Source organism: Astatotilapia calliptera, chromosome 17 (genome assembly GCF_900246225.1).
Source record: "Astatotilapia calliptera chromosome 17, fAstCal1.2, whole genome shotgun sequence".
NCBI lineage: Eukaryota > Metazoa > Chordata > Actinopteri > Cichliformes > Cichlidae > Astatotilapia > Astatotilapia calliptera.
This window is the reverse complement of record NC_039318.1, coordinates 14,263,841-14,286,386: the sequence shown is the minus strand read 5'-3', so window position 1 is coordinate 14,286,386 and position 22,546 is coordinate 14,263,841. Positions and strand designations below refer to the sequence as shown.

General features: G+C 40.7%; 1 protein-coding gene across 4 annotated transcripts in view; it reads right to left on the bottom strand.

Moving 5' to 3' along the window:
* The window catches only part of ptprz1b (protein tyrosine phosphatase receptor type Z1b), a 68,238-nt gene that overhangs the window by 14,911 nt on the left and 30,781 nt on the right, over positions 1-22,546 (bottom strand). For all 4 annotated transcript variants that reach the window (XM_026146602.1, XM_026146603.1, XM_026146604.1 and 1 more), the window contains exons 3-8: positions 5,536-5,715; positions 3,803-3,954; positions 3,620-3,715; positions 3,405-3,471; positions 1,939-2,096; positions 788-938 (exon numbers count right to left, since the gene is read on the bottom strand). In XM_026146602.1, coding sequence (XP_026002387.1) covers positions 788-938; positions 1,939-2,096; positions 3,405-3,471; positions 3,620-3,715; positions 3,803-3,954; positions 5,536-5,715 — 804 coding nt within the window. The remainder of the gene's footprint in view (positions 1-787; positions 939-1,938; positions 2,097-3,404; positions 3,472-3,619; positions 3,716-3,802; positions 3,955-5,535; positions 5,716-22,546) is intronic.

Below are 22,546 nucleotides of genomic sequence, written 5' to 3'. Positions count from 1 at the left end.
GCAGCAACTGCAAGTAAACATCAAGTATGAGCACACATAAACGTTCCCCACATTGAGTTCTGAGTTTCTGAGGCAACTTGATATTAATCAGCTGCTGAAACTGGGAGGCTGAGTGTATGCGTGTGTGCATGGGTGGATGAATTTGTTACAGGGACAAAAAAAAGCCTTTCTGAATTTCTGAAAACGTTATTTCAATTTCAAAAAGAGCTGCAAAATAAATTGCCTGCACTGAGAGAAGCAGGGCCACTGAATTACAAAGTCGAGCTGCTTGGCAACCCAAAAGACCCACTTTATTTCAAGGTCCCCTTTATGAAAATGGAGAGTGCGGTGAATTGTATCTTTTGATGATCATAATCAGGCTAGCCTTGAAGGACCACATTACAACCATAGTGGATGCAGAAGATGGGCAATATTTTTAGTGGAGTGAAAAAACATAAGATTAATAATGCAATACTTATACTGATCCCTGAGCGGTGATCCAATTTTCTCCTCCACGCACGCAAAATTTGGTATAAATTAGATTGGTGAAAAGCTTCAGAGACTCTGAGTCAAACTCTTTAAAACCTAATAAGGATGTTTTTTTTCACAATTTAAAATTATAGCATGCTGTATTGGGATGGGGGTGAATAGCATTGTATCTCAATGTCTTACTTTTGGAGACGCTGGTAAATGCGACTATTAGTGTGCACAGTAAATAATCATAAAAAAAACTTGTAAAAAGGTCAGTAAAAACACATATGATGGATAAATGGATGGCAAACTTTTCCTTTAGACTGTGATGACATACTGGGTGTGAGCACCTCCTCGACTCCAGTGTAAGAGGCAAACACCTGACCCATAAACTGCTGCTGCTGCTCTCTGAAGTTGTTCTGCAGGTAATCCGTCAGCATCACATAACCAGCCTGCTCCATAGTCATCACTTCACAAAACACCTCAAGCTGGTGGCAGACAGAAAACACACAGAGGTAAACAAAGAGAAAATGTTGCACATCTTCCTGCTAATCTCTATCAGGCTGCTGAAATAAACCAAAAGTGATGCTTCTGAGTGTTTCTCTGTGTGTGTTAAAGTGGCTTGTGTTGGTGCCAGGCTGAGGCAGAGAGGCAGCGCTGCTCTATTTTTGGTTAGCATGAATAGGCCTGTGTCATGCCTTGCCACACTGTTTCAATCATGCATGCACTCACAAAACACACACAAATATTCATGTACAATACACACGCAACCATTCGCAAGGCCTCATTCCCTCTCCATTACTCTGCTGCAAAAGTGATGATTATTACACAGATCAATTCGTCAAGTCAGGGGTCCTTAAGCGTCGTCAGTCCAGAATCAAAATGTAGTAATGCTGCTGCGTCAGCCCGTGATGCCATGTTTACCGGATTACCCTGCTACAAAACCCTGCTCTGTGCAGTTTGACTTAATGTGTCACACTGCATCGCTTCAATGCAGCATTTTGTTTTATTTTGTGCAGAGATGTCAAAGACAATTGACCTGATGCCAACCTCACACAACAACCAGACACAACTGCAGGCAGTTCTGCTGTTTTGTTCATGCACATCATGTGCTGTGCATAGGGCACCAAGTGCTGGAGGGGACGCCAATACAAGATAATGAGATATATATAAATGACAGGCTGACACAGACCTGTCTCTGTATGCGAATCTCAAACCTGATCAGGTGATAAAATAAATAACAGTAGCTGAATTTCTTGCTTGTAGCTGTTTGTAGGAGTCTTTACTTCTGACTTAATTAAATACCAAAGGTCCCGAAATTTAAACACGTAGAAGCATCAGCATTTTCATGATTATATAAATAATGCTGTAATGTATATTTGAATGGTTTTATTCTATGTAGTATTTTTTTTTTCTTTTGAATAAATAATTCAGTGTTACATTTGGCCAGTTTTGGGGGTAAGCGTGTGTGTGATTCAGTGTACTTACCTGTGTTTCCGATATGGGCACAACATGCTTAAAGACAATCCATTCCACCATTTCAGTGCATGGGGGGGAAGTCAGTGAGCCGTTGTAGATGTAGTATTTGTCTGTGTTATTTGGCAGCAAGGACCTCAAGGTGAATGCCTCCACTGACCCACTCTTACCTTGCAAAAAACAACAAATAGCAAATCTTTTCTACAAGCTGCAAGAACATCTTTAACATTTTAAAAATATCCCTAAATGTTGTTCTCTGGTCATTTATAGCACTCCTTCATAATTTTTCTCAGATTCATTCTGGTTGTCGTGCACTGTTTACCTCAGCTGTATGTATGACTGCAGTCATTCTGAGGCTGTGAAGGTTTGCAAAAGAAGTCCCATACGAGTCGATGAGTCAATGAAGCTCACTTCTGTTTAATAACAGCTGCACTAAGGTGAGTTGTTGATATTCTGAACTTTTCTGTTGGTAAGCACTGTTGTTTTTGCTGCTGTTAGCTGCTGTTAGCCTCGGTCAGTTGCTGTTATCAGTGAAACTTTCTTTAAAGCGGATCCAACATTGTTAGATTTGGACACTTAACAAATAAACTCTTATACAGTTTGAGAATGTAATTTACCTGGGGTTAATGTTTATCAGAGGGGAAGTGTGATTTTTATTATGCTCGAGCCTAATGCATAACTTTAGCTAATAACTAGTTGTTGTTACTGCTTATCTGGCTTGTTCTGAGTTGGTCTGGAGACGGAATGGAGTCTAAGCAGTCTCATAATTAATAGCAATAATACTGGGAGTAAATGAGCATTTCTATGCATGTTTTCATGTATTAGAGCCCTGACTTCAGCCTAGGAGGTGATGCTTCTGGTGAGGAGAAAGAAGATTAAGGTAGAAATTAAGAAATAAGAGGGGAAAAACAGCAGTGGTGGAGTAGGCAGATAAAGAAAGACATGATGAGAAAAAGATGATGAAAATATTGTAGGGTCTACCTTACAATATAAAGCGCCTTGAGGCGACTGTTGTTGTAATTTGGCGCTGTATAAATAAAATTTAATTGATTTGAAAATATGTTAAATGGTCACAAGAGTTTTGTGATCTTTAAATTTAATTTATAAGACATACTACATATGTGGACAGTCTCTAGTCACACATATAAAACATGATAAGGCAGAACAGTGATGTCTAGCAGCGCTGCTTCCTATGTACTTTTAATGGATTAATTCTTTTTGAGAACACAAAACTTGCTGTAAGAAGTAATTTCACACTATTTGATGTATATTGAGTACAACATTCTATCTGAGCTCAAAAGAAAATATTTACTGTACCTTTAAGTGAAAAATTGAAATTAGGCCTGCTTTCCCTGATTACGTGTTTTGGGTTATATTTGCTAAAACATACGCTTTTGTTTATCTCTCGATTTGATAGCTTGATATTTAATGTTCATTGTTCACAAGCTGCAATGCACTGTCCTGTAGCTTCAACCTACCAAACCTGCTGACAGTGTTAATGGCTTCCACAACAGGAATTAAGTTCTCATTATCATCCAAGCTAATCTGCAGACAAAAGCACAAGCTATTATTGAGGATCACATAGACAAACAATGACAATATTACATTTACAGTATCTGAGGAGAAACCGATTGGACCCTAATAATGACACTTTAGTTATCAGGTGATCAGGTCAGTTATCAGATCAGCCTACCTCAAATAGCACAGCTAAGGCAGCCACCCTTCCTTCTTTCTCTATAGCTTCATCCAGACTTTGGAACTCCTCTGAATTGTAACAATAGATCTGCATCTGATCCATAAGAGACACAAAAGTTATCACGGTGTAAGGTTATTGGTTAAAAAAGCCAAACTGATGCTGTGCACCACTGTCCTTTACCTCCAGAGGGTATTTCATTCCATTCAGACTGTGTTCAGACCCATCTGATGTTGCATTGCAGCGACCCCAGTGGAAGGTGATTCTGCCAACACGAAACCTGGACCTCAGCCCTCCGCCACTCACAAAGAACTCCCCATCCACATCGATTGCCACTAAAATGCACAATAGAACACAAGTTTAAAAGAGTTTCACAGAAGCCAAAAAGGCCGATCATCAATCTTGTTTAGGCAGGACTCATTACTTATATGTATTCAGTCTCTCCTAACTTCAAAGTATGTCTTTAATGTTTGACAGCCTAAGCAACAGATTAGACAGTAGTAACTTTTAATTCTGAAACATACTTCTCACCTCATAAAAATTAAAAACTTCATGTGATCAAATTTGGCACAATCACCCCTTCAAAATTATCTTCTAAAAAAATTAATTAATTAAAGAAACACTTTTTAATCCGAGTTTAGCATCAAGCCAGTTAAACCTCTAGCATATTGATCTGATTAGTTAAGTGGGAGAGGGAATTGTTAATCAGTTTCAGCTGCGCTAGAGCAGCAACAATTTAAAAAAACAATAACAATTTTTTTTTGTCATAAGCACCACAAGGCTGGGCTCGAACCTACTTAGTTACAGTGTTAGCATTAGCATTACGGTCTCAGAGAAGAATCAATATGCCAGTGTTATACTGGTTTAGGTGCTCACACAGCATACTGCTACCAAGCAGAACAATCACAAGCACGGGCTTATGAGATCAAAATCTGATACATCTGAGGCTGATTGGTTAGGTTCCTGTCATGGCCCATCAGCTGAATACTGGTGATCACCAGATCAATTGGTATATCACTTTCTACTTTGCTGAAAAATATCTCACAACATAATAAAACATTTTAATGAGACTCTGTAGGCTATACATTTCTCTCATGAAAATCCTGCCAGCAATGGAATATCTGTTTAATATGCAATTTCCTCTCAGACAGAGCAAGAAAGGATTAATTTTGGAACCATTAACATATACAGAGCGCACACAGAAGCACACACTCCCACAGCCCAGGCAGTATTGGAAAGAGGGTGATGATAGCTCAGCCAGCTTTCATTTGTTTATCAGACCAGACATCACTCCACATGTTGCCTCTCCTGCCTGTCTCTTCACATCGTCCTCATTTCATGCCTTCCCTCTCTATACGTTTTCCCTTTGCTCTTTTGTCGCCTCTTTTCTTTTGCTCAGTTTCATCTCTGCCTCTTGGCATCGATCTTTCTTTCTCCACACGGTCTCCCTCTGCTGCTGTCCCTCTAGTTGCATCGCTCTCAATTACTTAGTCTCTTTCTCTTCATCTTCCTTTGACTTGTTCTGCTTTAAATCCTAGCTGCGCTCTCCTTCATTAACCTCAGAACTGTGAATCATTTTTTTTGTGGTATTTAGAAAGTTAAGCTTATTTCCACAGCCAGAGATTAAGATGTTGTAATTTCGAGCTCCACGAGTATGTCAAAATCATTGCCGTAAATTGAACTGACCATATATTGTATCTCTACCTCATGTGCTCGCTACTTTAATACTTTAATAAGCTGGTGAAATAGTTCAGTAGAGATGAACTGGCTTGTCGTTGGACAGGACAGAATATTTTTTTAAAGAAAATTAAGAAACAGCACTGGTTAAGGTAAAAAGATAGATGCTGGAAATTATACGTATTAGGGTCAAACACAAACAAAAGCACACAAGGGACAGTAGAGGGCTATCAACATACCAGTCTTCCCGTTGTTGTGAATGGTGGTAGACTCTGCTGTCAAGCTGTTCCAGCCCTCTAGCTGTAGATTCTGGTACTGCAGCCTAACCTGGGTAAATGTCTCGTCGATGTCCACAGGAGACTGTCTGGGACTGTTACAGGATGGATACTTCTTACCCCACTTGCGCTGGTTTAGGGTACCTGTATACAGTATGGAGAAAGTGGATTAGTGCTCATAAAAGCTATTAAAGTACAACTGTTACCACCAGACAATATTCACACGAAAGGCAAGGATTACACCTGTACATTGTGGTGTCACAAAACTAAAAGGTAAAAATACTCAACAAGGTCTCATATATCATAAAGGTAAAAAGTAATACTAAAAAAAGACAAAAAACAAATCATCTGATATCACCAACACGTTCTTATCCCATAACGTAACATACGACGCCATGTGACAAATGTCGATATGTTACACTTTCGGCCATCCAACCTGTCTGTATGTTACGTGTTCGGAAACACGAGAACCATTTGGAATGAATCTACAGATGTATATTTATTTTCTCATCAATAATCGCTTTGGAAAACACTATCTAATACGATTAAGATTGTGGTTAAGGTTAGGGATAAGGTTATGGTTGGGTTAGGGCTGGAATAAACAGCTGGAACATGTGTTACCGCCAGAAGTGTCATTCTGTTGGATTCCATCCACAATCCGGTGCTCCTCATAGGGATGCGACAGGTTACCTTTCACGTTTCTATGGGATGCCTCGAGACGTGACAAATCGTTGGTAATGTTATGCGTTGAGAATGAGAACGGTCTCATACCACTGTTAAAGGTATTATTTTTCATTTTTGGCTGATCATTACAATTTAAATGAGTGCTAGAATAACAACTGTACAAAAACAGTAGTTAATAACAGTTGTTACTAAATGTAACTCCTGTTCTGTGAGTAGGCACAAGGCCACTTACAAGTTTAATCACTGAATGTGTGGACCCAGAAGAAAGAAACCACTTCTGCTTTGTGCTAAAAAGAAATCTTCCCTTTAATGTACAGTTCAGTATATTGCACAGTAATATAATGTGTACAGTACAGTTTAGTGGTCCATTCAATTAGAATGTATTGTGTCAGTTTCAATTTTTAGTCAGTTCAGAGCAGACGGTCAAACTCAACAGTAACCAATTGGCATCAGTCAAACTTTATGCTAGCATTTTAATTACTCTATATTTTAATATTGATGTGCTGTGGTTGAAGAGATGTCTTTTTTTAAACAAGACTGTATTTTTCACATATAAAGATTAAAAATAAAAACTAAACAAAAACACATTTGTAGTGAAAAATGCAACATGAATAATCCCAATGAGGTAAACCAAAAGCAGCATTCCTCTTTTTTGAGGGAAGGAGTTTTATGCTAATTTTCACCAGCTCAAATGTCTTTGTGCTGTGAATTATTATTTATGAGACCCTGTCAGAATGTACGTATATGATGATTTTCTGAATTTATCTACTGCATGACACATACTCCGCATTTAAATCCACCTGTATAATGACTGTTTTCTGCTTTGGCTACATTTGCTTCATATTCAACATTTATTTAATTTTGTTCATGTCTGAACTGCACCTTTGTATTTATTAACAAGATATATGTGCAAGTGGTTAAAACATTACTTGTTATGTGCAACTTATATATTACTAGTCATGCATTCAGGCACACACAAGTACATGTTTCTGCATAAATAAATGTTTTAATTTATTGTGCATCCAAATCCATGACATTTACTCAGTTCCTCCAGGCATATCTAGGGAAACGCTCGTTAAATGCATTTATTATGCTGACTAAACTTACTGAGCTTTCTGCAACGCTGATAAATACCATAAAAGATAGTACTGTAAATATCATATTTTACATAGGTTTTACAATAACAACTGGGACTTTACTTCATTCTTTTCAATCTGATCCATTAAAAAAAAAAAAAAAAGATGAATGCATCAAATATGCATCTTTACCAATAACAATTGAGCAAAGACCTATTGTGAGAATTAACATTTCTGCATAATGAAATTGCATAACTAGACGCTTCTTTTCTAAAATATAATCATTAGCATGTGTATACTTAGTATAGTATAGTATACAGTAAAGACAATAAGTCTAACGAGGTCAGAGCAGATGGTTTAACTGTAACTTGTCACACATGACCAAACAGCTATTGGCTTTACATTCCTGCTTGCGTGTGTGAGCATGTGTGTGACGGAGAGAGCGTTGATCGAAATCGATCGCTGTGATCCTTGTTTCGCTGTGCCCTCTTTCAACAGCTGAATACGGAGGGTGAAGGCAGGTGCTTTTTTTCTATCCAAAGATGCCACATGTACGATAAGCAGTTGTGTTACTTTTTCCTCTAATGCTGTCGCCCGGGGACACAGCTGAAGCGACATTCACTCTGCTGTTTTCCAATATAATACAAAATTGAATTTTTCAAACCACTGAAGGGGATTCAGTCACCAATCAACAACCCATTTTTTACAAGCTGAGATTTGTGACCCAATTTGTTTGTGCACTGACCACTCAGAAACCCAACACACAACAGCATCTATCTCTGCATCAAGTATAGATTGACATATGACCTTCAGTATCCGAGTATAATGCTACACCAAGAGACTGTGGAGACTGAAAACCTCAGAGCTACCTCCAGCTCCACTGAGGAATTATCGCATTCTCCAGCCATTCTACCAGTGTATTAAAATCAGCTAAAGGGAGCGCACTTAGTGGCTGCCAGTGGTGTCACCTTATAACCTGGTTCACAGTCTTGGTGTGTGTGCTAATGGGTGTATGACAATCAAATTGTAAAGTGCTTGAATAACAAGCACAATATAAATGTATAGCTGTTTGCCAAGTTTAAACAAGCAGTAAATGGGATGATTTTTCAGTGTTTGCTGGTGAAGCTAAGATAAAACAGTGGTATCATTCTTTCCAAAAGAAATATTGGACTGTCCCTTAAAGACTCTTTAAAGTGCAACTGTGATTTAAGCATATTTTAAGCCTTTACATTGGCTAAGATTTGAACACACAGTATCTGTCACCAAAACCTCAAATCCTACTTTACTTCACTGACTGCAGGCAATCAAAGTGGAGTGCTCTAGTTAAAAGGTCAAAGCAGAATGCTGGTCACACTGTTATTTTGGTCCCAGGTTTAATGACATAATTTTGCATTTATTCTTTATGTGCATTACTGATGTTTGTTCACACGTGGGTGTCGGAGAAACGTCTCTATGTATCAATAAGCACATCACCCCTACAGCTTCATCTGTCAACATCATAAAACATACACACATACACAAAAACAAACAAACACACACACACTCACTCTTCTGACATAATGCTACCATGGCAACAAGTAGCTGACAGGTTGGTGAGAGGAATAAAAAAAAAATCCCCTGAAGCTAGACTTGGATTCAAATGAAGACAGGAGTCTTCATTTGAATCCATAAATACTCACTCGCACACCAGCTCACACTCGGTAAAGGAGTCAAACAGATGATTAAATATGGAAATTACATTTCATATCTCTGAGTTCCACTTGCTTTTTCAGAGTAATACCAGAAAAAAGTCAGCCAATGCTGCCAGTGCTACTGGCTGTTGTTAAAATCATATAATGTATTTTTTTTGTCAACATGTGTTTTTCATGTTTTAATTTTTACAACTTAGAAAGATGAATTTTAATGATTTCTACTCATTCATATAGCATACCAACACAGCCACCACCACAGACATTAAGGCAAAACTACCCTTCAGCCTCCATTGACATGTAACCTCAGTAAAAAAAAATTCCTGATGAATTTAGAGTCTCAGATAACAATGTCAAGTCTTATTAATTTTAAGGTGGAGATATGAGTTTTTTTGGCAAGTTAATAAATGCAGTAAGGTGCGCTTTCCTACAATCTATCTGTAACAGGTAAGAGGAATAATGGTATTTACTGTATTCATTCTTAGCAGAGTGGCACAAGTCCTTATATTCCATTTAAATTGAAGCTCTAATAAGTTTCCTGTGCTCAGTAATACAGTGTTTTTATTATTTCTTACCGAGGTGCTGTAGAGCAAAAATATTTGACCTAAGTATTTATTCACTGATGGATTTTTTAAACAGGAATAAATATGACTAAACACGACTGAAAGCCAACAGTTTGTTTGACATGGACAGATCCTTGATCTTATATAAAAAAAAAAAAACTTTAGTTACCCATATTTTAAACCTCTGGGGCCTCATTCATATCGCCGGCATACACACATAACCAGGTCTGAAATATGTATAAAACAGTAGTGTTCTGTCAGGGTCTTTCTCCTTTCATCTCAGTATTGTGTCAGAAGTCTTCTCACACATCTATTTCCATCACAGGTGATGGATGGGAGACTAGCATAGTAGACAAGCTTACATTGCTTTCACTGCACTTGAGTTGAATTGAGTTTCTCCTGTTGACCATCACAGCCAACATGTGTAACATATGTAACTTGTTTACCATGTTAGTAAAGAAAGCTTCAATGAAGGAGAAGGTAACTCCTCCTGTGTCAAACAGATTCCACAAACGCTTTCAGATTAGCATCAAGTTTAACCAGCTGTTTTTCTAATACAAATCCTACTGTAGATATTGAAAGTCAAAGGCTCAAGCCTTTAATTCACCTGTTTTTAAATAAATATATTTAATATACTTCGGTAAATCAAAATGTAGGCCTGTGTTTCTGAGCTGATTGTAAGCAGAATGTAAAGTGTTTAAAATGAGCTCACAATAATGCTAATCCATGTAACGCTGAGGAGGAATATTTATTTTTGCTGCTTTGTCTGGAATTTGCCAATAATACAGTTTTATTTGTAGTGAAGTATTTTACATCCAACCATTTTATTGCTTCTTCTACTAAAGCAATGTTTCCATCACCTCACACTATTTTCAGCTAATAGTAAATGGCAACACACACACACACACACACACACACACACACACACACACACACACACACACACACACACACACACACACACACACACAGTAGTGAACATGCTCCAGGTACAAAACATGTCCCAAATTCTAGCATTTTTAAAAACCAACCTGATGGATGCACAGCTGGTTGAAAACTCATGACCCATGACAAAACACAAAAATTATAATACTGTATAACTGTTGTTTTGCATTGTGTGGTACATTTTCCTTTTTAGTTTGTCGTTGTTACAACAGGTTTTAAGCTGCTAAAACTGATTCATTTGCTTCGAAATAAGCAATTTGTAATTAATTATTAGAATTGTCATTTAGTCATCTCTGAACTAAAGCACCACAAAAGACAGATAGAAAGGAAAGAAATCATAAATAAAAGTTATTTTTCAGCCAAAAGAGCAGTCAGCTGTTAAAGTGGTCAAGACAGAAACCATTTACACCTGATGCTGCTGCTCCTTTTTATCCCCAGTCATTTGAGCTCACCTCTCACTCAGGGGAGGAGAGAAAACACAGGAGAGGAGGAGAGTGGATAGATGGCAGAAAGAAGAAAAGGAGATACAGCAGCAGAGGGCAAGGAAGCTAATGTAAGAACAGAAAGAGGAGCAGAGAGAGGATGATATGCAAGACAAGTGGGAGGAACAGAGAAGCACAGAATGAGACAAAATGAGGACAGCAGTGTGCATATGTGCAATGAGGTACAGTGCAGATGTGTTTCAAACAGCACAGGATGTGCACATAGACGTATGGCATGTTTGTGTAGTGTGTGTGTGTCTGTCTCCCCTCGCCCACGCTTACACCAATTAAGCTCCCATGGACAGCATAAACACACAGAGAGCTGATTTCACTGTCTGTCAAAGGTTCTGCACTGCCGAGTGAGCGAAGTGTTCGGAAAACATGCGGGATTATTACTCTGAATAATGTAGGGCTTGACTTTTTTAGTGAGTGTCTGCTCCTGTTTGCATCACTGGCGGCAAAGATAACTGGATATGTATCAAATATTAAATACCGAAAAACGGCCTCTGGTTTAGTTTAACTCGCACTGCCTATTTCGAATCTGCATTATCGTCTGGCTGACATAGATAAAACACCAGTTAAACAGCTTAACCTCATTTCATGCACTGAGAGCCCACTATTTCTCAAAGGCCCTGGATGTAACATTTTATGTACTTAAACACGTTCTTATTGCTTTCATTACCCGCTGGGTTGTTTATCTTTTTTGGCAGGGTTTTTTTTAATCATTCTCTCTAGAAAATGACAGAGATGAATGAGCAATTTTAACAAAAGCTGTAAAGCTGTGAAATCGATCTATTGTACTGTCAGTTTACTGTTTATTACCTCATATCAAACATGCCCAAAGTTTCTAACAATGAGGTCAGCATATGTGTTTTTTCTCTATGACCCCCATCCACCCTGCTGTTAAAATCTTCTGTTTGTAAGAGGCAACCAATGAGAAGAAAGTCGGATTAGATTAGTATGGGGGCAGGGAGTAGATAAAATGACTAAACCGAGGCCAAATAAAGATTATTTTGGACTGAGACTAATGTAAAACTATAACATGAAGCTGGAAATCAGCATAATTTTGGCAATGAAACTTCCCTACTTGATTAACTTACATTAATATTACTACGTTGTAGTCATCTGAGTTTTCTGTAACCCTCCCAATTCAATGCAAAATCCTAGCTACGTTAGCCACTGTAGGAAAAACAACTATGGTTGTTGTTTGTCTGTAGTGAGTGTAGGAAGTCTGTTGCTGTTTAGATGCTAGAGAAGATTAAAACTTGAAAGTAACCCAATGTGTTAAGTGATGTTCACTTATGTCAGATGACAACAATACTGAGGTCCGATGTTGAGGATGTCCTGAACTGTTTTTAACCTCCTAAGGCCCGAACTCTTCCACAGCATGCATTTTTAATTTCTCTTTGATATTTGAGCTAAGACCCTGATGAAAAGGACACCGAGGGAACAGTTTACCCTGCCCGGGACAGGGTTACCGGGGCCCCGCCCTGGAGCCAGGCCCGGGGAGGGTGCCCGAGGGCGAGCGTCTGGTGGCCGGGCCTTAGTCCATGGGGCCCGGCCAGGCACAGCCCGAAGAGGAGACATGGGCCCATCCTCCCGCAGGCCCACCACCCGCAGGAGGCGCCATAGGGGTCGGGTGCATTGTGTGCCGGGTGGCGGCCAGGAGCGGAGGCCCTGGCGGACTGACCCCCGGCTGCCAAGACTGGCAATAGGGACATGGAATGTCACCTCTCTGGTGGGGAAGGAGCCTGAGTTAGTGCGTGAGGTTGAGAGGTACCGGCTAGATATAGTCGGGCTCACCTCTACACATGGCTTGGGCTCTGGAACCAGTCTCCTGGAAAGGGGCTGGACTCTGTCTCAGTCTGGAGTTGCCCCTGGTGAGAGGCGGCGGGCTGGGGTGGGTATCCTAATATCCCCTCGGCTTGCTGCCGGTACGTTGGGGTTTTTCCCGGTGGACGAGAGGGTTTGTTCCCTGCGCCTTAGGGTCGGGGAACGGGTCCTGACTGTCATCTGCGCTTATGCGCCGAGTGGCAGTTCAGAGTACCCAGCCTTCTTAGAGTCCCTGGGGGGGGGGGGGGGGGGGGGGGGGGTGCTGGAGGGTGCTCCACCTGGAGACTCTGTTGTCCTGCTGGGAGACTTCAATGCTCACGTGGGTAACGACAGCGAGACCTGGAGGGGCGTGATTGGGAGGAACGGCCTCCCTGATCTGAACCCGAGCGGTGCTCTGTTATTGGATTTCTGTGCTAATCACAGTTTGGCCATAACGAACACCCTGTTCGAACATAAGAGTGTCCATAAGTGCACGTGGCACCAGGACGCTCTAGGCCGTAGGTCGATGATCGATTTTGTAATCGTATCAGCAGACCTGCGACCATATGTTCTGGACACTCGGGTAAAGAGAGGGGCTGAGCTGTCAACTGATCACCACCTGGTGGTGAGTTGGATCAGGTGGCGGGGGAGGACGCTGGACAGACCTGGTGCACCTAAACGCGTAGTGAGGGTGTGCTGGGAACGTCTAGGCGCAGCCAAGTGGCGGAGGGCTTTCGCTTTGGTGGCCTCAGAATCTCATCTCTGATTTTTGCAGATGATGTGGTTCTGTTGGCTTCATCGGGTGAGGGCCTCCAGCTCGCACTGGAACGGTTCGCAGCCGAGTGTGAAGCAGCGGGAATGAGGATCAGCACCTCCAAATCTGAGGCCATGGTTCTCAGCCGGAAAAGGGTGGAGTGCCCACTCCGGGTCGGGGATGAGTTCCTGCCCCAAGTGGAGGAGTTCAAGTATCTCGGGGTCTTGTTCGCGAGTGATGGGAGAAGGGAGCCGGAGATCGACAGACGGATTGGGGCTGCAGCTGCAGTAATGCGGACGCTGCACCGGTCCGTCGTGGTGAAGAGGGAGCTGAGTGTAAAAGCGAAGCTCTCAATTTACCGGTCGATCTACGTCCCTACCCTCACCTATGGCCACAAGCTGTGGGTAGTGACCGAAAGAACGAGATCGCGGATACAAGCGGCAGAAATGAGCTTCCTCCGAAGGGTGGCTGGCCTCTCCCTTAGAGATAGGGTGAGAAGTTCGGCCATCTGGGAGGGGCTCAGAGTAGAGCAGCTGCTGCTCCACATCGAAAGGAGCCAGCTGAGGTGGTTCGGGCATCTGACAAGGATGCCCCCTGGGCGCCTCCTGGGTGAGGTGTTCCAGGCATGTCCCACCGGGAGGAGGCCCCAGGGCAGACCCAGGACACGCTGGAGAGATTATATCTCTCGGCTGGCCTGGGAACGCCTTGGTATTCCCCCGGATAAGCTGGAGGAGGTGGCTGGGGAGAGGGAGGTCTGGGCCTCTTTGCTTAGGCTGCTGCCCCCGCGACCCGGCCCCGGACAAAGCGGATGAAGATGGATGGATGGATGGATATTTGAGCTGATTGGGACCTGATGAATGTAAAAACAAAGAATTACCAGATTTTGTTTTTATCTAATTTTTGTTTCTAAGAAAAATACGAGCCACATATGAGGATATTCATTTAAAATTTTGATAGAACAGTAGCAGTATTATGTCCTCGTAAGTGGATATCAGGCCCTTGTAGAGCAAAATTGAGTATTTTGGTCTAAATAACCCAAAATGTGATGTCCACATATGTGGACGCCAGGTCGTAGGAGGTTAAGGTAAGAACTTCTGTTTTTGCTTCTGTTAGCTGTTGTTAGTCAAACTTTCTTTGAAGTGGCGAATAGACTCTCATACACAAGAATGTATGCAAATTGTTTATCACATGTAAAGTCTATTTCTTTAGGACAAATGAGCCTAACAATACATGTCTGTATCTAGAAGTCATCAGAATCATCATCATTAGCTCAGGTCAGGTCATTATCAACCATCCTAGGGGGCGTGTCCCATTTAAAGCTTGGAACTGAATCGACACACTGGAATCTGGGAAATTCCTAATTATCATAAATGATTCCTACTGGGGACAAATAAGGTGAGTGTACGCTACCAGTAGTACCGTTGCCAGTATCCTAGCCAGCTAAATGTATCTATTTGTCCTGTGAGAGACTAATTAGTGATGAAGCTCCACACTCCACACATCTCTCTCTTTGATTAAGAGGTAAAACCTGTGAAGCTGGTTAATGACCTGCTGCATTTTTTATGTTTTTGGCCTTTTGTTTTGACAGAGCAGGCCCTTATCACAGGGATGCTAATGTAATCAAGCCACACACAAACGACAGAGGCTACTATTCCCGTTAATTAACCCTTCAATATGACATAGGTTATTCTGTATTACACTTTTTCTTTTCTTTTTTTCACTTAAATGACCTCGGACAAGAAAGCCAATTTTTTCTGTTGTTCAATACTGAAGAAATTTAAACTTTATATGCAGAACATTGTAGAATATTTTTAAGGTTATCTGCTATAAAAAGCCAGACCAGGGAAAATCTCCTTCATGTTTTTCTGTGTTTTATTCTCAGTTACTTTCACACAAAGGCATCTGCTGTGATTTTCACAATTCTGAAGAAGTCTCATGTGTATCAGTACTGATAAATGATCAGAATTATAATATTTCTGACTGTCTGAGGCTAAGTTGAATCGAATCGGGACTTTGAAAACCGGAATCGAATGGATTATAGAAATCAGTGATGATACCCAGCCCTAGTGAGCAGCCTAGGCACGACAGAAGTGGATGTAGCTGTAATAGGAAAAGAACTATTGCTAACTTTTCTGTTAAGTTAAGGCCTGATCCTTCTGAAATTCATAGCCAGTGCTCTGACACGGTGTCATCAATCTTTGAATGCTGAAAAAGCACAGTGTATCCAGAAAAACACATTAAATTATATAAATTATTAGAAAATAATTACGCCTAACTTTTTAAAGTTAGGCGTACCGGTACGCCCATGGCAAAAAGTTAGTCTAGAGCCCTGTATAAAGAGCAGATAACAGCGAGCACAGATCACTGCTATCGCACTGCAACTGTTATGTAGGGTTAACAGTTAAGCACTTTTATGCACTACAAATAAATAACCTTGTTCTCGTAAACCTCAATATTCAGTGGTGGATTTTACAATTAGAGAGCCATTCTTCTGTCTCAGCTGGAGTCAGGTGTTTCGATTAGCATCTCAGCTAGCAGTATCACTGATTAAAAGCTGAGCACACAAATAAGAATCATACCTTTGTGTGAGAGTAATTTTTATTCATTTGCGAGCACATACAGACTCACACAGACTGACTGACACAAAGAAGCGAGTCTGTAGCTGACAAGATCTGAGCCACTAAATGAATCCTTTCTGAATGACAGAGAATAGACTACACACACACACACACACACACAATCGCACATCACTCATTCAACAAGATCGACTACAAAGACAGATTGTCACACACATGAGCAGCCAGCATATCTGACAAACAGACCCGTCAGAAAATTCAAAAAGAAAGCAAGCGGGTGGGGGGAGTGAATCAGAGTTCCCATATGAACTTTACGTTATCTCGATGACTCGATAAAGTGGTGAACGTGAGAAAGTCTTCAAACCGCCGCTTGCATAAATATTAAACACCAACTGGTAGACTGGCTCTCTGAATGAATTTACTATTTATCTGAAGTTTTCAAATAAAAATATCTGTATTTCTTACAGAAAACGAGATTCACTTTGACCACTAAAATTATTCCTACTGCCGACACGAGCTTGTATCTTTTAGAATCCCACCTGTTGACCTGTGACTGCTAGGCAAAAAAGACTAGACTGGCCATGCGGGTACACATAAGCGTGAAGTGTGGCGTTTGAACATTTTTAAATGCTGAAGTCACCTCATAACATCTCCCGTCAAGGCTGTGTAGTGCTGCCAGTGCGCAGGGGGGGAAAACCCAAGCAAAGAACTCATTAACCCAACCACATACTGGTGAGAGCAAGTGAAAAGGAGAGAAAATAGGGAGTGCATATTGTGTATTTGTGAATAAAGAAGCACACCTCTGCATCATTACCTCATGTCTCCCACAAGGCTCCAAGAGCAGCCACACAGGCTGAGCAACAACTGGAGCAGAAGAGCAGCCGGCGTAAAGTATTTGGTGACTAAGAGAGCTGTTGAGAACATAGTGGGTGGTGAACACAAGCATGTAAAGGGAAAAAGAAACAACAAACGCATGAAGGAAGGGTGCAATGCACTGCTAGCTGCCTGAGAGATACTTAAATAACAAGGATTTAATGTTTTCTTCATGTCACAGTGGAAATGGCACAATGAGAGCTTTTAAACCGGGATCTGAAAGCTTGTTTCTAAAATTTTCACTCATCAGAAATAAAAGCGGTAAATAAGATGGCTGAGAATAATTAAAGCGACAAATCAGATCTCAGTGAGGAAACAAAATCATGCCTGATGTCTATACTGATGTGAACTGGGTCATGTGCTAGGAATGAAAGGATGCCACACCTTTTACTAGAAATATAAATGACCAACCTACAGAGGGCAGAATTCAAAGACACCTCAAAAATTAAAATGAAAAAATGATGTTCTGTGAAAAGCACAAGGTGCCAATGAGGAACCTGCCAGTTCTGATATTCTATGGCAGATGCCAATCGGGTTCCACGGTGCCAGGCAGCAAGCACACTAGAGGACCATCAGGCCTCCCTCATGAAGTGGCCAGGGGCCTGTTGAAGGTAATTTTGTAGCTCTGACGGGGCTCATTCTCTTCCTGTTTGAAAAAAATGAGCAGATATCAGTCCTGCAGATAGGTTGAGGACCTTCTATGGGTCTGTCTAGCTTTCCTAGAGTAGCGGTCTATTTCCTGGGAGACACAACAAACCTTCTGGCAATGACATATATTGATGTGCCACTCTGGAAGAGCTGGACTACCTGTACAACCTCTGTATGGTCCAGGTATCTCCTCATGCTACCAGTGCTACACTTACCCTAGCAGTCAGTGTCACTAGTGTCAGTGTAATAAGCAACAAATGATAAATAACTAATTAAAGACAATGTCGTTCAAAATAATTGCAAACGCAAAAGGAAGATAACTGGCACTTCTCACATTTAAATAACTACCACTGAAAGTATGGGATTAAAAAGTGTGTTCACAAATCACAAATACAGCAGTGGCCGTTTTAATCCCGAACAGTTTCAGTGTTGATTTGTCATCAGACAGTCAAAACGACTGAGTCTGGTGTGTCACAGAGTTACTTTTCTCCACTCTTACTAAGCACCTTGGGGAATAGGTTTCGCTCTACAATGCTAAAACATCTTCACCCCATTATGTAAGATACAAAGGAAAGACCTATGCTAGGTCTGGCACTTACGGAGCCCCTCTGATGACATGGTCCAAAAAATAAATAAATTGTGGCCACAAAATACTACTTTGTGCCCTCGAAATAGTATAACGTGCCCACAAAATACTTATTTGTGGCCGCGAAATACTATTTCGAGGGCAACGAATGTGGCAACGAATTACGCATTTGTGGCAACGAAATAGATAACGTGCACACATCATATTGATACAATTCCTGGACAGCTGCGTAGAGACATAAGCATAAGAGTAGGCTAAACCTATACACCATGGACAGAGACAGTATGATTGAGTTTTATTTTAGGCTGGGAAAGAGCTACAAATGCATTTTGAAAAGCCTGGCAATGCAAAGAACCATTTTTACGGAGAGACATTTAAACAGGATATTGAGAGCCCAGTTACTTTACAAACTAAAGCACGACCTGGATGCCAGGATAGATTTTATTGTCAACCAACTGCAAGGGCCTGGGAAGGATCACGGTTATCGGTCAAGTGTTTCATGCCCACTAATTAGCATTACACGTTATGCCTATTTCGTGCCCTCAAAATAGTATTTCGTGGGCACAAATAAGTATTTCGCGGGCACGTTATATCCATTTGGTTCCCACGAAGTAGTATTTTGTGGCCACAATTTATTTATTTTTTGGACCATGTCATCAGAGGGGCTCTGTAGTCACTATACAAGTCAAATAAATATGAAAACTGTCTAGCCCGTAGATTTAAAAACAAGATTTGTCTTAATTTGTGTTCCATTTAAAGAAGGCAGAAATAAGCAGAAGAAAACAATTACTAAACTATTTTCTGCTTAATATATTTATTTTATCTCTTTATAAGCTTAATGGAACAGCCTTGAAAATGAAATGATTTGCCCACCACTGCTTAAGGTCAATGGATCATGCAGATGACACAACAGTGACTATATCCCCACCTTACCTGAGTGGGGCCGAATAAGTCATCAAACATCCGATTAACACATCCAGCAGACACAGAGTCCAACATTCCCCTCTCTGCTTTAGTGGCCAAGAAATCCTGTAGCTGATAAACACTCACTGTTCTGGAAACAGCAGCAGAATCAGGCTGAGACATTGCACACAGCAGGGGATAGTTTGCATCAGATACTAGTGGAAATCATGCTGCCTGACTAGAGCATTCGAGAGGGAGAGCACAGAGCAGTCGCTCACAAGCTGTGAGAGGACATGCGCTATCACATCAGCACAAATCGGTGCAATCGGACTTCAAACAGGCTTTGTGGCAGGGAGTTTGACGATTATGGGCAGAGTCTCACGTGCACCTCAGGTGATGTCGACAAAAGTTTAGAACTGCCTGCTGTTTACTGCAGACAGAGCGATGTAAAGTGTGATCCAGCTTTTGGTTTGCTTGTTTGCTTGTCATAGACTGCATCTGGAAACAGCATTGCAAAAAAGGACAAGTGTGAACTATGAAGGTAAAGCTTCAAGTTGTAAAACTAAAAGAATGACACAATAAAGTCCACATAAAACAAATTTCTGTCATTTCACATCCAGTAAACAGAAGAATAACGAATGCTGTCAAGATCTGCCGAGCTCTTATTCCTTCCTTTGTTTATTTGTTACATACCTGTGCTTGCTTTTCCTACTAAATACTGAACGTGTATACACATACACACATGGACCAATCAGGCATGACTACCTGCCAAATGACTACCTCCCCCTTTTCCTGCCAAAACAGCAAACAACAACAACTGTGATGCACGGTGGATTCTGACACCTTTCTATCACAATGAGGCTGTAGTAAAAAAAAAATAATAATAAAATAGCACTTTGAGTGCTCTATAGCGACCAGTCGATTTATTTTCTCTAATGTGAACAACTAAGAACTCTGTTTGCATGATATGACTGGAAATGCAAAAATTTTGTTGGTGCCTCCTTTGTCTGAATTAACATTATGTGATATCATTGAAATGAATGAGTGATTGCATTTTTATTCATACTGTGCTCCTGTTCCTACATGAAGAACATTGTATAGCTGAACTACGTTGCCTTCCCATTATGCACCTCTCTATTTCATTGGTTGAAATAAATACTTTAGCTTCAATGCAACTTTCTTCGGATTGGCTGCCCCTCATAAACAAAAGATTGTAACAGCGGGTGGGTGGATTTTCCGTGCTCTCATCATAAAATGAGTGTTTAGTGCAGTCTGAAGCCTGAGCCTTTGGCTAAGAGGAATTAATGGTGACCTCATTACTTGGAAATTTTGGCCATGCGTAATATGAGAATCAAATATGATCATTTTCTTTATTCTGTAGAATGTTTTCGACCAATTCTTCTAAAGAGATTTGGGTTAGGTTTTTGTTTATATAAAAGAAGATAATTCAACAAGCACGGATGCTCTCAGGCATTCTCTACCATTATAAAATACACGTACAGAGTCCTAAATTTTCTCATAAATTATTCACTGCTTTTCTCATTTAATATTCTCCCAACTGAATCAACCTGCAGTCATGATTTACTCTTTGGTCCTGGTTTTAGATGAGTGTAACCAGACAGTTCAACATGATATCAAGTCACTTTTGCATCTTTTGTTTCGGGATGTAACCTCTTTAGATGTGCATGTGTTAACTGCAAACTTCTAAGATGAAAATGAGTTAGCTTAATTTGTTTCAACTTGTCGGATTGAAAAATGTCAGACCTCGTCTTTCTTTTTCCTTCTGCCTCATCCATGGATATCAATCAGCCTGTGTGTACAATGGATCAGAGGAGAAGCTGTGCAGCTGCTAACTGAGATCACAATACTGTGACTGTCCACAAAATAGTGCTATGGTTAAAATTAAGATTTCTGAGTCAGAGACATTCCTCACTTCCTCACTCGCCTAATAGTACAAGTGCAATATTTCCCCTCCATCCATGCCGAAATCCACACTGTCTGAATATTCACAGACTATAAACCCACACACAGAGCAAATCACAAACTCCTCTGAGATTTGCCAAAATTAAGCTATTACGCAGTCTCTCTTTTTAGTCCTAATGATTCTGCTGCATGAAGAGCAGCGCTCTGTTCAACTGCAGCATAGATACAGGATGTTTTCTTGGAAACCACTGCACAGTTTAACCAAATGTGTGATCTGAATCTAAATGTGAAAATATATGGGTTGATTCATAGTCTGCTTCTCCTTCCAATCAGATAAAATGAAAACTTTAGGGGGGAATTTTACAAATGCATAAGGACAGAGGTATTCATATTTAAAATCTGCAAATGCATGCATGTACATGTGTGTGCGTTTGTGTGTGTCTTCCCCAGACAATGAGGGGAGTATTGAAGCCTGCATTGCCTTCGGCTATGACTTAGTTGGATCAAGAAGAGGGAAGAGGCAGAGAGACACACAGAGAGGCTCAGATACAGATACTGGGGGGGGGGAGGACAAAAAACATTCAGCATTTCCATTCAATTAAATTCTTTTTGTCTTTGTCATAAGGCCAAAGCATCATGTTGTTACTGCTTCAGTGAAAATACTGTCTTATATAACAGTGATCACATCTATTACGAGGGCTCATTTTTATGTGGTTCTGAGGTAAGTAACTTAAAGCAAATAGAAACCACTGACTTATTTTTGATATCCATTAATAAATAGTGCTATTGTATGTCTATTTCCTCTATAAGGATATGAATATAACAGGCAAAAGCAGGGGAAACTCTGGGTTATCAGGCCACTCTTACATCCACACATACACATAACAGATGGGGCCCTAAGGGGTGTCTTCCAGGCAGAAGGATCCAATGGACACCCTGAAGGCAAAGCACAGTAATGATGAGGACAACACAGAGGAGAAGGCGATGAGGAGGAAGAGGAGGAAGGACTAACACTGATACACTTTGCACACAAATATGGCCTCATGTATGAGTATGCCAGAGTGTGCAGGCAGTTTCTGGAGGACGAAGGAACTGATACCACTAAATGGCCCCACAGTTACCTGATCCAATGAAATCCATCAAAAGTGTGACATCGTTCCATTCCTCACACATTACCGAGTCTATATCAGTATACATATCCACATGTTTTTTTCTTATTGAGATTCGATGTGTTTTTAAAGTGTTCCTTTAACTCTTTTGAGCAGTCTAATTTATTTCTCAAGTAGATGAATCAGCAACTTAAAAAAAACAAACAAAAAAACAAACTGTGAATGGTGCAGCCACATGCTGTATGTAATACATTTAATCAAATCAAATCAAATCAAATCAAATCAAATCAAATCAAATCACTTTTATTGTCACATCACATGTGCAGGTACATTGGTACAGCACATGTGAGTGA